Source organism: Ipomoea triloba, chromosome 1, assembly GCF_003576645.1.
Source record: "Ipomoea triloba cultivar NCNSP0323 chromosome 1, ASM357664v1".
In the NCBI taxonomy this organism is placed as follows: Eukaryota; Viridiplantae; Streptophyta; class Magnoliopsida; order Solanales; family Convolvulaceae; genus Ipomoea; species Ipomoea triloba.
Window position 1 is genome coordinate 29,158,345 of NC_044916.1, and position 15,524 is coordinate 29,173,868.

The window sequence follows — 15,524 nt, forward strand, 5'->3', positions numbered from 1 at the left end:
AACCCTACCCTCCCACCCCATCCCCCGCCGCACCAACACACCAATGTCGCCGGACCAAACCCGCAACCCTAGCAACCAATGTCGCCGGACCAAACCCCGCAACCCTAGAAGCCGATTTTTTTTTAAAATAACACTCACCCCGAAAACAACCCGCCCACCACCACCACAACTACAAATCAGCCACATGCAACCCTACCCTCCCACCCCATCCCCCGCCGCACCAATACACCAATGTCGCCGGACCAAACCCGCAACCCTAGCATCTGGAATTTTTTTTTTTTAAATAATAACCTATCTCGACCAGCTACCCTAGCAGACCTCTCCAAACGAAGTCGAGATCCACCGCTCTCTGCCATCGCTGCGCCGGTGTATCCTCACGCTCAACTGCCGAGAAGCTGCCACAGACCGTCGAAGAAACCGCCGAACTCAGCCAATGAAATTACTCTCCAAAAACAAGAAGAAACCGAAGAGTCGATAATTTGCCTCGTTTTGGAATCCGAAAAATCTGTTATACCAAAATTAAAACCCCTTGACAAAGACAAAACTACCCTCAAACCCTGATATACACACGAAAAATTGTCTGATTTAATAAAACAAGTAATTAAAAAAAACACCTAAATTTACCCATTAATTTTATCAGATCAATGGCTAATGTGAGTCCTAGGAATCCTCTATAATCTAATAGTCCTCACCTGAATACAATTATATATATATATATATATATATATATATATATATATATATATATATATATATATCCATTGATCTTTTCATATGGATGGCTTGGATTAGTTTTTAGTTCTCTCTTAGTTAGCAATTCCCATAGGAGTGCGTCAATATATATGAAGTGCAAGTAACATGTGCAAGTGTGTAGGTAAACAATGCATACTTTTCACATTGGTGCAAATAATGATAATGTTATGTGCACTGAATGTTGTTGCACTATTAGAAGTTGTTGCTTGCACTTTTAACACATTTTACTTGCACTATTGTTGCACTATATGAAACTGTTACTTGTACTTTTAACATATTTTACTTGCACTTCAAAGTTTGAGTTATTTACAAAACTTTCTAAAATGCAATGTCGACGCAATACTCTTCTTTGTTGATGAATTGGGAGGGGTTTGGGGTTGTTCTTCGCAATCATTTTGAGAGCTTTGTGACAACTCGTAACGGGAGGTTCCATTGTAATCGAAATCCAAGCCTAGCCGAGGCAATTGCTTGCTAGGAAGCTCTGTCATGGATCAAGGAGATAGGTGCTAACAATGTCATTTTAGAGTTTGACAATCTAAACTTTTGTTATATATAGATTTTATAGTGTTGCTTGGTCATTCTTACTCATGCTTAGTTATTAGTCCGTGTATGTCCTTTGTCAATTCTATTGGGAATGTGTTAGTTTGTCATATTGGTTGTTTAGTGAATCAAGCGCCTCATGTGTTGGCAAGGACTTCCGGTTCTCAAGCTAGATAGAGGGCTTGGATTGTCATTTCTCATTATTGTATTTATGCTCTGGTTGCTAGTAATTGAAGCTCGTTTCTCAGGGGAAAAAAACTCTCAATAAGAATCTAACAATTCATGAACCGAACACTCACTAAAAGTGTAACAAGTTGATAAATAAATAACATTGAGACTAATTATTTTTAGAAATGGTACAAACATTGTTATTTTAAACATGTCACCATATACACTTTTGACCACAACATGCCACTAGAAGCAAGCTTTAATTTCAAATGAAATTTCACATCCACTAGACTAATGTCCTGGAGGCATCTACAAATTCAAGTAAAACAATATTGGATTATCAGTTATATTGTCATTCCGTCCTATTTTATTTATCCAGTTTAGTATTTATTGTTCAAACCAACACTTTCTTCTTTGCTTATTTTCTTATTATTTTTAAATTTTAGTTTCTGTGTTTAAAAGTATTTTCAATATATAAATTATATATATTAATACTAAATTTAATATTATGAAAATCTAAATTTTAAATAATTTCATTTAAGTCACTAAGAGACATAAAATGGAACCGCAGTAGTAATAGATAGACAGTTGATAAAAGAATTTGATAAGATTATAAAATGTGATATTTTTGAAAAGGAAAAGTGATTCCATAATAACGTTCTGATCCAAAAGGGAATACAAATTGACTCCAAAAATGAACACAAATTAAGCATAAAAACTGCAAGTCAAGCCGCTTGCTTTAGGGGGAAAGAGATAGGTGACTTCACAGTACAATATAATCTCTCTAATAATCTACTCCTCTGTGTCGCGCGACGACACAATTCCATCCAGAAAGCAAAAACCACAACACCAGTGCCGCCGCGTGTGAACCGTGAAGCCGTACGCGCGTGTCTTTATTCTATGCATGCATCTATCACCAGTGCCACATTTTGCATGCAGTTCAACTCCCAGAAAGCCAAGCCAAATTTTCTTGACTATTATTATTGTGGAAAATGAGATCAGACAATTAATTAAAATCCAGTAGAGTTTATGGAGCGTGGTGTTGGTGTGTTTGGTCGCCGGAATACTCGCCGCTGGAGAACTCCTGGCTCGACGCTCCTCCGTATTTCCCGCCCCTTGTCTCCGTGCTCGAATCGTACTCTGAACTCTCGCCCGTGGATTTCACTGCCTCCACGTTTAGATCATTCAACTGAACGTCGCCTTCCAAAGCACGCACAATCTGCATTCGGGGCCAGTAAACATTAGTACTTCGTTACTCACTCTATTATATTGTCGTATGTATCTTTCATTTATACTCCTGTTAGAAGTCAATACTGCATCTACTAAGGCTAGATCTCATGACCTTCAATTTGGAAGAGTAATTATAAGGACATGTCACTCGACCACAAGATCATTTTTCTCTGTATAGTACCTGGCTCATTTTGGGACGTCTCCTAGCGGAATGCCTAACGCAAGCAGCGGCACAAGCCACCATGCGATGCATCTCCTGCGGGTTGTAGTTCTTCTCCAACCGCGGATCCACCAGCTCTTCGAAATTTCCACCGTCTACAGACCGCGTCAGAATAGGCCTAGCCTGCATTATATATATGTAAAGTATATATATAGAACAGAGATGTGATCATCATTTTCCTTAATCAATCAAAGAATCATGTGTTGTTGTGTATTGTGGAAGTAGAATATATATATATATATATATGTGTGTGTACCCAGTCGACTAAGGTATCATCGTCGCCATTAACATCTATGGGGCGTCGCCCAGTTATGAGTTCCAGGAGCATAACTCCATATGAGTAAACATCAGATTTTTCAGTCAGTTTGCCGCTGGATGCATACTCTGGTGCCAAGTACCTATGAATGAAAACGGAATTTAAGTGATTGGAAAATGTCAAATTTCAATTCTGACCAAGCATGCATTGAAATTAGAATAGAATGCTCAGAAACTGATAGTGTATGTATTCACCCGAATGTTCCCATGATGCGTGTTGAGACGTGGGTTTGGGTATCATTGCTGAGCTTAGCCAGTCCAAAGTCAGCAACCTAAATGTGGTTCATGCAATGGATTAATGAGTTATCAAATATAAACTTAGAAATAACTAATTGAAAGGAAAGGAAATTTTGATCTTATATATGCATGTACCTTTGCATCAAAATTGTAGTCCAACAAAATATTTGCAGCCTTAATATCTCTGTGTATAATGCGAGGGTGGCCTGCACTCGAAAACCCAGTACTCAAATATTATTCAATTTAATTATCATTTCTCACAATTATATTATATGAAGAAAATTAAATTATGAATCAAGACTTACAATCTTCGTGCAGATAAGCAAACCCTTTGGCGGCACCTAGTGCAATTTTAAGCCTGGTTGGGAAATCCATAACAGTTGCTGCAAATTTTCACTCATAAGACATAATATCCCAGCAACATAGATTAACAAAATTGATCAATTTGGACATAATCCCAACCAAAATAGTTAAGGATATAGACAAGTAACCACAATGTCACGATTTCAAATCCCAATTTTCTTGGTTTGAACTAATCAGCTATGACAACTTAGGCAGGTTAAACCACACTGTCCTGTCAGGATTATGAGTTTTTCTGGTCACCCCAAAATTGATCAAATTAAGCCATAGTATGAATGTATCATACCTCGAACGTGATATTCGAGAGTGCCATTGGGCACAAACTCATAGATGAGCATCCTCTGAGCCCCAGAAATGCAGTACCCGACCAAAGACACGAGGTGACGATGATGGACACGACTGATGATCTCAACCTCGGCCTGAAACTCCCGCTCTCCTTGTCCGCTGTTAGATTTCAGGCACTTCACCGCAATCTCCTTGCCATTGGGCAACACGCCTTTGTACACGTACCCGAACCCGCCCTGCCCCAATAGGTTAGCCTTAGAGAACCCTCCAGTTGCCACTGCCAGGTCGTCATATGTGAAACTGCTTTGGTTAAACCCCAGAGCCATGGCCGGATGCGGCGGCGGCAGAGCTGCTTGATGCGGACCGGAGAAAGCGGCGGAGCTCATGTCGCTACTCATCAGCATTGGCGGTGGCGGCGGTGGCACCAGCGGCCAAGCATGCTCTGAGCTCACGCCGGCGCTGGGAGGGGGCGGTGGCATCTTAACAAAATAATCGCCAGATCCAGTTGGATTATTGTTTGGTTTCCAAGTCCCGTATGGCCCGGTGTTATTATAATAATCATTACCTGCAAAAATGCATCAAATATTCCTAATGTTCAGCATATAATATATAAAAAGATTAATGCTAGCTAGAAATTGTTACAATGTAGCCCACTGGAGCACAAAGAGTCAACAATCGCATTCTCTTCCATATGAGAGTGTAAACCAGGTGCCATTAGACAACAAGATCTTTGGTTAATGTGATATTATTTAATTGGTTACTCTTGGATGAAAGTTTGAAGAGTCAAGTTTAGCACCGAAAATGTAATGCTTTTTGCTACGATTGTGTGGTTAAGGCTAAGGTGATAAGGGAATGGTTAGGCCACTAGGCCAGCACCAGGTAGTTGGGGTGACTGGAGAACTGTTGGTGGAAGGGTTGATGGGTTAAATTTAGCACCAAGTGATTAGAGATATTAAAAGAGTCAAATCTAACGTCAGCTAGGAGTATTATTGAAAGAGACAAATCTAGTATTAGGTGATTAGGGGTGGAATTAAATCGGGCGAATTGTTAGAAGGGCTAATTCAAGTACCAGGTGAGTGGAGACGAAATGACAAGTGGTGGATCAGTTCATTTTCCTATATAAAATAATAAATAAATATGCAGTAACTCTGATCTAATATACGGACCTTTCCTGGGAGAATTGTCATTGTAATATTGCATCTGGTCACGATGAGATCTTCGCCTTTTGCGTTTACAGCAAGAGATTAAGAAGACTATCAAAACAAGAATCAATAGGGCTGCTCCGGCCGCAACTCCTGCAATTAAGAGTGTGTCATTGTTATTGCTGGATGATGATGATTTTTTCCCTGCTTTCTTTGGGCGTGAGGGTGGGGAAAGCGCGTTATTATCGCCCGGTGGAGGCGGGGGAGGGGGTGGAGGAGGAGGAGGCGGAGGCGGGGGAGGCGGCTGCGAGTCCCCGTTAGACTGCGGAGGAGGCGGGGATTTGTCATCGGAGTCATTCGGTGGAGGGGGAGATGAAGAATCATCAGGAGGCGGTGGGGAATCTGAAGGCGGCGGTTGCTTAGAATCTTCAGGTGATGGGGAAGACATTACTTATGGAGGTATGTGTGAAAAGAAAAGAAACACAGAAGAAGATTCCTAGCTACGGCATCTAATTAATTAAGGCCTGCCAATCTCTCCTGAAAATCGAATCCAGATTAACCACAACAACACCTTATTATCACCACGCACGACTACAAATCAAAACTAGGAAACCATCCAAAGCATGCATATATGTATATGATGAATATATAAAACCATAATATTATATTGACACTGATAGATGAGAGTTGAAGTGGAAGTAGTATGTAAGATGGAAATGAAGAAGATGATGAGAAGATTAGAGTGGGGAAAATGGGGAGAGAGAGAATGGAAGGGAAGGGAAGGGATGATGATACGTCAAGGAGAAAGGCAGGGGAAAGTCTGAAAGAAAGGAGAAAAAACAGAAGTTTGATGGTAATAGATTCAAGAAAGAAGCCTAGAGAGCCGTCTTTCCATCCCCATTCACTCCTCTTCCTAAACTTAAGGATACTAACTAATCTCTCTCTCTCTCTCTCCGCTCTTTTTCGGGCCATTTGTCACAATTAATTCCATTCTCGCACCAAATAAATAAAGTTGCTTGAATTGGTCAACCTTCAATTTCACACATGCATGCATGCATGCACAACCCCCAAGGGATACACGTACGTACTTCACCATTATATTAATCAATAATGCTCTCCTTTCAACTTTCATATTAGTATATTACCCTCACACCCTTTAATTTCTTGTGATTGTCCATCATTTTTATTATTTTTTTTAGGGAAATGCCCCTCCAACTTTACCCAAAAGTGCAATTAAGCCCTTCAACATTAGAAAAGTTCAATTAAACACTTAAACTTGTCACAATTGATCAAATAAACCATGTTCACCGGTAACCAACAGGTTACCGGTTATTCACTGCCCAAAAAAGTTTAGCTTACGGCCACCTTCGCCGGAAAACGATGGTCACCCCGTCATTCTTCTCCAACGAAAATAAAGATGGTTCATCAACAGTGATTCCAGCGGGGTGTTGAACAATGAAGATTGCAGCTTCCACTATCCGCCATTGACGCCGCCTAAATGCCACCAATCTCCACGGGAGGCAAGAAAAAAGCAGGGAAGCGCTGATGGTTTCACAGGTAACAAAATCAATAAATCAAAGTTCAACTTCATCACGGATCTGCAATAAAAACTCTAGCACTTAAAGACAGTATCAGTGAATTTAGTTACCTCCAACCGGTGAAATAAAAAATGTGTTCTTGAGTTAGAAATTTCATATCCAAGTTCACACCACCATGGTCAATTGAAATCCCTACCCCATCTTTATCACAATTTAAAATCTCAAGCTTTAACAAGAACTATTAGCAGGGCTTAGGGTCAATTTCTGTTTTCATTTTGGAATCCACGCTTGGGTCCAAAAGAATTGGTAATGTGTCAAGATCAGTACAAGGAAATATATATAAGAAAATCAAATCACCATGTGAACAAAGATGGTAGATGGATCGAAGAACATAATAGAGATTTATTTATTTTCCATCCATATGTAATATTCTTTTCTCTTTTCTTCTGAAAAAAATTTGCAGAGTGGAGAAAATACAAGAAAATGAGGAAAAACGGAGGGCTACATGATCCACCAAAAGAAAGCTTGCGGAGATGGAAGACAAGGCTGTTGTTGCAGAAGCTTTAGCGACGAGGCAGCAGAAGCTCTTCTACTGTGTAGACGTCCAATCCGAAAACGAGCAGATGGTAGAAGACAACCGGACGCCGGTGGTATGACGTTTGGTGGTCGCCGAAATATTGGACGAGAACTTAATGACCGGTTGTTCCAGGTGAACAACAGGTCATTTAGGTTTAAATGTATCAAAATGACAAGTTTAAGTGTTTAATTGAACTTTTCTAATATTGAAGGACTTAATTACACTTTTGGATAAAGTTAGAGGGCTTATTTGCACCTTTTTCTATTTTTTTAATGATGCAAAATTACAGCTTAATGTATAATTTATGCTAACCTGAACACACCACCAAGAAATCCCATATATATATAGTTTTAACTATTTGATCCAATGTTCGGTTATTACTAATGGGTCTCACAATTATTTACTTCCACTAAGACTTAATTAGGTGAGGTCATTGGAGTATCCTTTTGAAGAAATGTAGAAAATCAAGACAACATGCATAACATAATCTTAAAGAATCGATTAGACTTTGAGTTTCGTGAAAATCTGTAATCACTATTTGAAGATATGCTCTAGATAAAAATTCATATTAACATATTGTGGCCTAGACAACCACACTATTTGAAGATATGCTCTAGATAAAAATTCATATTAACATATTATGGCCTAGACAACCACAAGAAGGTAAACTAATTTAAATTATCTATACCTGACCGATTTAAACCAATAAATAGTTTCTCTAGAGAGTTGAACTTAGAATATTGTTACCAAATCAACTATTTTGACCCACTTAATTAATTGTAGGTTACCACAAATCAAATTAGACCTTTGAGACTTCGAGTCATCCCTCCATCTACTAAAAATGAACTATGAATAGCTGCCGGTGATACGGAATTGGACTCTCTCTGTATATACTCGTATCAGCCGATTTTGGGTGATAACTTTGTAACGATTCTTCTGTGTTACATGTTATTCAATTATGGAGTAATTTTCATAACATTGTAGATCTGCTCAATTAACATGCTTAAAAATACAGTACAATGAAACATCCGACTGCTATGATTCTTAAGGTGACAGAAAGCAGTACAATGTACCAAAGCTACTGCTACTATAAATATCTCAAAATGTTCATTCCAAAGCTTCTAGTTTTACATATACTAGCACATACATGCGACTACAAGAATCATATGAGGTTTTACTACACGAAGTCCGACACAATATAGGAAGATTTTGCCTATTCCAAGATGCCAGGCTCCGAAAAATTAACTGCAACCTGCTAATGCTGAATGCCATAACTAGAGTCCATACTACATCGCTTGTTGCATTTCACTACTGAGACCGACCACTCTGGCCAACCGGGGTTCAAAAGCAACACAAAGAATCTGTATAATCACAATGAGAACTAATTTGATGTATAATAACGAAAGCACAACCACTGTTGATTATACTGCTAAAAGGTTCAAGGAGATACTTACGGGGTAAGGAGGGAGTTTCCAGGCTTGTCGCTAATAAAACTAAAACGGATCCATGAGAATGACGATTACTTATTCCCAACCGATGAGACCTTGTCTGTGTTTGAAGGTTGTACTGAACTACCTGCAACTGCTGTGGGCATAAATGAGCTGGGAGCAGGCATTGATGCCATCAGGGGCCTTGAAATTGGCGGCCTTATTGCAGAGCCCATGCCAGTTAACGGCCTAGGAGCTGCCCCAGGAAAAGTCATTCCAGGTTTGTTGGCAGGTAATGGTTGTGACATGGGACGAGCTGAGGATCCAGAAATGCCAAATCGGCTTGCAATTATCTGTGCTCTCTCATGGAAAAGTTTCTGTTTTGACCTATCCAACTGTTCTCTAACCCTTACTAAGGTGTTCTCCATCTCACTGAAGAAGCCCAACTTGGTCTCCAGCTTGTGTAACTGCAAATTAATCAAGATTACCAAACTTATCTAGCAATACAATAAGAGTGAATGAAACAAAGTACTGATTTAACATCAGCTCAAAATGCCACAGCAAAATTAGGAGAACGTGATATGCAATTGGCCAGCAAAATGCAATTATTTGTGATTGCTCGGACCCTAGGCTGAGCCTGGATTTTACTAATAAGTAACAGGAAAATGAAAGAATTTGAAAAGGAACACAACACTTTGCAGATAGCTGATTTGTAACAAGGAAAGCATCCCATTGCATTCTGTAAAATATGAACATTTTAGCATAAAAACAATGTAAAATACTTAACTTTATCACCTAGGCAAGCTGTTCTTAGTTCCTCCAACTGGCACAGTTTTACTAAGGCTTCTCAGTTCTAAGTAGGCTAATCAGAATTTCAGTTCCAATGTAAAGCCAATTTAATGGCAACAGCCAAAACAGATTACCATTAAGCAACACAACAAATAAAACAATAGCAGATCTTCTAGCAAGACACTAACAAAAGGCATGTTGATTAGCAATAAGAATTACCTGTTTTTCTATTAATGATGTAGCAAGCTTCCGAATTTGATCTTCTTCTTGCTCTGCAAGAAACTTTGCCTTCACTGCTGCAGCTGACAAAGCAGTGACTGCAGCATGCTTAATCTTATCAATATCGAGATCATTTTTATTTGAAGCATCTTTCTTCTCAATCTTGCACTCTTTTTCTTCACCTACTCGGAATAAATAAATAAATCAATTGATCAAAATCTGAGCCTTAGTTGGAGCTTCAATTTAATGATAATCTTGTCTTTGGTGCCTATAATCTACAATCAGATTGTGAGGGACAAACCTGTTGATTTAACTTTGTTTTCAACCATCGACATGGATTGCTCAGGCTCTTTCTTTTCTGTGGCAGGCATCATATCCTCGTCTTTTGGAGAATCCACAGAATGAGATGGTATGGCCACTGACGCTCCATCTTCACACTCCTTTGTTGAACTGGAAGGTGGCTCCACTTTTGATTTTTGAGTATCAGAACCTTCACCGGTACTTGGTGTTTCTTGCTTTTGCAGATCTGCTTCATCTCTTCCATTCACATGAAGTGATTCAACAACCATGTCATTAACCTTTACATCAGTTCCCTTTCTGGACTCGGATTTTTCTGAATGTTCACAATGAGAAAGTGTTTCTTCTCCTTGTCCCTTAACACTGCTCTCCCCAGCTTCACTCTGTTTCTTTTTCTCCATGGTTTCTCCTTTTTCATTATTCTCTTCTGCTTGCTTATTCTCTTTATTCTGTTCAACAGAAGAATCAATTTTACCGTTAACTAAGTTAGGCTCTTCATGCTGTTTATTATTCCGCTGCTCATCCTGCTGCACTTCAGGCTCAGTTGAATCAGTAACAGCTCTGCATATTTTATAAACATCATATTCAATATTCACTCATTATTAGGTAATTAATGCTAATAGGAAGGTTGACAAACCTATCAGAGTTGGATGATTTCTTGTCATCAGGAGGATCTTCTAAAAGAAAACAGTGCCTGGCAGCTAATTGCTCACCAGAAACAGCTTTCAAAGAGCTACGCACAGAGGCAGTAGCTACATTAGCTTCCACCAATTTTACCAGGAAAGCTGCCTGAGGTCAAAAACAGAATATTGAGACCATTAAAACAAGTTCAATTATTTGGTTTCAGTATCTAGAACAAATTGACTATAAGCTCATTGAATCAAAACTTTTCATAATAATACCCTCGGTAGCTTGCCAATACAAAGTGAAATTCTTGATGCTCCTCTTTTGAAGTAGCATCATTTCCCAAATAGAATTGTTAATTCCTAGTTTATAACAAGAAATGTCATAAATGTTTACAAAATGACCATCAGCTATGTTATGCAGAGTAAGGTATCATCACATATTCAGCATGCAAGCAAAAAATTGGCAGACAACATTATCCAAATCAATACACCAGTGTGCATAACATTTCAGTGTATTCAAGAGGATCCAGGTGAAGCACCCATGTCTGCAGAAGGTCCAACACCAGCAGACTAGCCATAGAGAACCAACAGTTGAGATAACATTTGAAAAAGGGTTAGAACCATTGTGTCCCACATCGCTTTGAAACATTGTTTCCAGGATAACACAGGTTGGAAGACAAGTTTCATTGGTTGGAAAAATTGATTTTACAGGCCTTTTAACTTTTCCCATAGTCCATAGAAACATAGAACAACAGAATTACTAATCCATCTCAAGAAAGAAAAACAAAATTAACATACCAATGCCATTACAGGATTGCCAGCTTCAGCAAATGAAAGACGTTCCCCAGGTGAAGGAAAAGAACCAATAGCTACAAATGCTTCCCTAAGAGCCTTGAGTGCAATGTTCTCGCCATATTCCTGTTCAGCATTTGAATCATTTACATCATCCGGCTTCAAAGCTTCAATTGATGAGGATGCAGGCTGATTCTCATTTCCATCATCCTTAGATTCCTTACTCTCCGTTGTCTCGGGACCACCTTTAGATGCAGAATTGTCATCATTCACTGAAACATCAGTATTCAAAATGCCATCAATTTTATTATCACCATCCAAGAACATATCCTCAATTGGCATTTCAACAAAATGCAAGATGCACTGAGCTTTTGTCTTTGTTGCAACATGCTCAGCAATCTCATTCCAGTTTTCTTTGTAAAGTTCTAATGCTTCAAGGAGAAGGAGTGTCTCCTGATCAGTCCACTTCCCACTGCTTGCACCACCAGCCTCAGCAGGCTCCATAAGAATGAAATCTGAGGGGGCCATATCACGGTCAAACTTCCCATTGTTGAAGCATTCTGTACATAAATCAAAATCTGCCTGTAGAGAAAGAAGGAAATCAACACAGTGAAGGGCCCACTTTTGACAAACATGGCTCAGAAGTCAAGATTATTCACAATTAGGGGTCATGTAAGTAGACATTTTATATTGATACTACAAATTCAGAACTACATTGAGTATCATTGGACTCCTTGCCCCATGAACAGTGTTGTATGAAAATAATCTGCATTCATATATTTATATCTGGAATCTGTGCAACACACTTAAATGAAGTATGGTGTTTCTTTTAACAGGACAAAACTTGAATATGTTGAGAGCAATGCTGTAAAAAGGTTTAAAATAAGGATACCTGCTTCTGGCAATGATAACGTTTACGGGAGCAATCACCCGAGCAGGAGTTACAATGATACTCAACTGAAGGGCCCTCAGACTTCCCCAATTCTTCAATCAAAGTAGACTCGGGAAATAGCCCAGATGTCAGAGCTGGAGTGGTCATGTTTGCCCTGGGAACAACTGGTGTCCACGTTGCCTCTGATTCAAAGCGGAACAGCTTATCCAGTAAAGAATCATCCTTTGGTGCTTCCTCTACATTGGTATCAACATTCATAGCAGAATCAGGTTGTGGGAAAGGGTGGTAATTGATCAAACCCCAGTAGTCCAGAAACTCCATCACCTCTTGCCTTGCCTCCAACACACCAGTAGAGAGCTCAGACAAATCCTTCACTTCAATACGAGTGTTTGGGTCTGCGTGATACTTTCTCATGATCAAATTGCGTATCTCCATGTACATTTCAGGAGTCCTGTTTGGAGACTTCCCATTAAAGAAGGACGGCATTGTTTGCTCCTCCAATGAATGAACTTTTGTCCAAGAAAACCAACCTGCAGAGTTAGAGAAAACCAATACATAATCTTGGAATGGACTGGGCTTAGCTTTTTCTTTTTCACTATCAGCACAAAAGCAATTACAGGAAATAGTAAAGGGCAAAAATTTCCATGCAAATCACAAAACATTCTACATAAAAAATTCTCGAAAAACATAGAAATTGAAATCTCATAATTAAGCAATAAGACCAAAATCACGCGTTGGTAAAGAGAATTTCAAACTCACCAGCATGACTCGGCACCACATGAGCATTAGCATCTCGAGACCTAATTGCTTCAAATTCGGCTTCAATTTTTGCCTCCAACGCCTCCAAATCCTCCTTCGCTTCAATTGAAACTTCCTCGGTCTTCCGCAGCTCCCCCCCTCCAACTCTATGCAGCAGCGCCGCATCTGCCTCGCTGCGAACGCCTGAATTTGAGGGTGAGGCGACGGAAGCGGCGTTGCTGGGCTGCTGTCGAGCTCTGGTGCACGGACCGTTGTGGATCGGAGGAAAGGGCACCGCCGGCGCCTTCTCGCGAGCCTGGCGCTTCGAGGAAGTAGAAAGAGGAGTGGAAGTTCCAGCGCTGCCTAAGGCGCTTGCTTTCCGCTTCTGGCCCCCGCCCCTTCGCCGAGAAGTGGGCGGGTCCGAAGGTGGGGCCTCCGCCGCCTTCTGCGGGGTTGAGAAGCTCGCCGGCGGCGGAGTGCCGATATCTTTAAACTTCTCCTCCATGAGTAACGCTTGCTATGGAGCTCCTCCACCGAGATCGTCGTCGTCTTCTAAGATGTGTTCATAGGAATAGCAAAATGAAAACGCATCACTTTGTTGCTACGATGCAACTCGGTCTACGCTTCTTATCGTATTGCTGTGATCTTTTAAGGCACACCGTTCAATCAGTTTTATTCTGTCAAAATAGTTGACTTTTTTAGGAGTGTTAGCAAAAATCTCATGTAATACACTCATCCAAAAATATGTATGAGACCATTTTAACTTATGAAATGAGTAAGATGTTTGATTAATGAGATTACAAATTGAACAATTAATCAAAGATTTGATACATTAATTAAATATCTTATCCGTTTCATAAATTGAGACCCGTAAGACAATTACACACAAGTGTTACTTATAAATAAATGTATAAGATTAGTTACATATATACATCACAAACACAGAAACACTTATATTTTATTCACATATGGTAAACTTGAACTCGAATCTCACTACTTCGATCTCTTAGAGGATCAATATCAATTCATATTTTGCACAGTTTTTAATGTGCTATATATGAGGGAGAGAGCGAGTTGGGCAAGAAATAAAAGAAAAAGAAAAAATGGAAGGTTGACATTGAGTCAGTAAAACAGATGGAACATTTCTTCTGTTCATTTTTCCAATACACTTTTATAGTAAAATAGTGAACTAACGAGATAAAAAAAAAAAGAAAAAAAAAAGAAGAAAGAATAGAGCATCAATATAAGTTCACATTTTCCAATGCACTTTTACTGTTCCAAAAACTCTATTTTGCAGATGGAATCATTTCTTCTTTCTCTTCCATGTTGGCTTTAATACTCTAAAAAACTGTAAAAGAACCATCGATGTTCATGCTCTTATTAAATGTCAAAAAAAAATCATTTAGAATTCTCAAAATATCTATCCCACATCAGAAGTGAGGGGTGGTTGAATGGGCCAGAAAAAAATCGAGGTGAGTAAGTAATGAATGTAACCATGTATGTGCACAAAGATGAAATCTCTTGCTCTAAGGGTCTCCACACTCGGTCATAATGGTGGAAGAGCCTCTTACGTGGAATGATCGAGATCTATTACCAACAAAGAGGCACATCAAGTTTAACTATCACATTATAATTGTTAAATCTCGATCAAATAGTATTGCATGCAATCTTCATTGGTGGCTGTAGAAGTTATAATTAATAACCCTATTAGTTAGTGTTTAACTTTTATGAAACAGTGAACTAAAATATATCGAACTAAAACAACTTCTTGATACATACACTCATACACCCCAGGTGGAGTGTTGCTGCAATTACTATTATTATTACAATGGAATGACCACTTTTATAGTTAGTGTATGGAGAATTATCTCTATTTTAGGAATAGTGGATAGTGGATGATTTAAGTTAGTGTATGGAGAATTGTCTGTCCTCTTATATCTTTTTTATAGAGTTGGAAAGGTGCATTCTGGTAAAATTCGACTATAACTAATTCACTCAAATTAAAAATGTTAATAAATAACTTCTAAAACGAGACAAACAAAAAATGTCAATAAACAGTTCTCACATGAAGTCAAACTTAGAACCCTGTGATTATTAAATCAGACTAACTTGACTAGGTTATCTTATTAGAATAATGAGTTTTTTTCTCTCATTTTCTAAAATTTAACCCTTAGACCCAAAGAAACGCATTTGGATGCAAATGATGATAAGTTATTTTTTAGCTTTTAAGCCTGCTTTGCTATATATCATGCAACACCAAAAGCTTTTTATATGATAAGTGGAAAATGTCATATTAAAGGGCAAATTGACACGAATGATCTTCCTCAACTTCTCCCCCCGTGAGAATATAATTGCTGCCATAGATGCTTACCAAGCAAA

At 39.0% G+C, this 15,524-nt stretch overlaps 2 protein-coding genes across 3 annotated transcripts; both read right to left on the reverse strand.

Moving 5' to 3' along the window:
• Window positions 1–2,488: 2,488 nt before the first annotated feature.
• Window positions 2,489–5,698, reverse strand: LOC116012100 (proline-rich receptor-like protein kinase PERK7). Its single transcript, XM_031251571.1, has 8 exons — window positions 5,275–5,698; window positions 4,110–4,673; window positions 3,769–3,846; window positions 3,599–3,669; window positions 3,422–3,498; window positions 3,168–3,309; window positions 2,873–3,034; window positions 2,489–2,680 (listed from the first exon to the last, which is right to left on the reverse strand). The coding sequence occupies exons 1-8, from the start codon at window positions 5,696–5,698 to the stop codon at window positions 2,489–2,491; spliced, it is 1,710 nt and encodes a 569-aa protein (XP_031107431.1).
• Window positions 5,699–8,332: 2,634 nt separating this feature from the next.
• Window positions 8,333–13,751, reverse strand: LOC116023282 (SWI/SNF complex subunit SWI3D). 2 transcript variants are annotated; one of them, XM_031264273.1, is made up of 8 exons: window positions 13,167–13,751; window positions 12,408–12,937; window positions 11,522–12,097; window positions 10,735–10,886; window positions 10,102–10,658; window positions 9,801–9,982; window positions 8,820–9,259; window positions 8,333–8,726 (listed from the first exon to the last, which is right to left on the reverse strand). In XM_031264273.1, exons 1-7 carry the CDS (start codon window positions 13,648–13,650, stop codon window positions 8,885–8,887), a joined length of 2,856 nt encoding a protein of 951 aa, XP_031120133.1. In that variant the 5' UTR covers window positions 13,651–13,751; the 3' UTR covers window positions 8,333–8,726; window positions 8,820–8,884. The 2 variants fall into 2 exon arrangements, with proteins under 2 accessions (XP_031120133.1, XP_031120140.1); XM_031264280.1 differs by having other exon boundaries at window positions 8,333–8,746.
• Window positions 13,752–15,524: the final 1,773 nt, after the last annotated feature.

What these genes read in the sequence shown, in the direction of transcription:
- LOC116012100 (XM_031251571.1), bottom strand. Translation starts at nt 5,698, where the DNA reads ATGTCTTCCCCATCACCTGAAGATTCTAAGCAACCGCCGCCTTCAGAT. An exon ending in ACTACAATTTTGATGCAAAG is followed by an intron (nt 3,499 to 3,598) that starts GTACATGCATAT and finishes AACCACATTTAG; the next exon opens with GTTGCTGACTTTGGACTGGC. An exon ending in GACGTCCCAAAATGAGCCAG is followed by an intron (nt 2,681 to 2,872) that starts GTACTATACAGA and finishes CCCCGAATGCAG; the next exon opens with ATTGTGCGTGCTTTGGAAGG.
- LOC116023282 (XM_031264273.1), bottom strand. Translation starts at nt 13,650, where the DNA reads ATGGAGGAGAAGTTTAAAGATATCGGCACTCCGCCGCCGGCGAGCTTC. An exon ending in TGTGGTGCCGAGTCATGCTG is followed by an intron (nt 12,938 to 13,166) that starts GTGAGTTTGAAA and finishes CTAACTCTGCAG; the next exon opens with GTTGGTTTTCTTGGACAAAA. An exon ending in GTTATCATTGCCAGAAGCAG is followed by an intron (nt 12,098 to 12,407) that starts GTATCCTTATTT and finishes CTTTCTCTACAG; the next exon opens with GCAGATTTTGATTTATGTAC.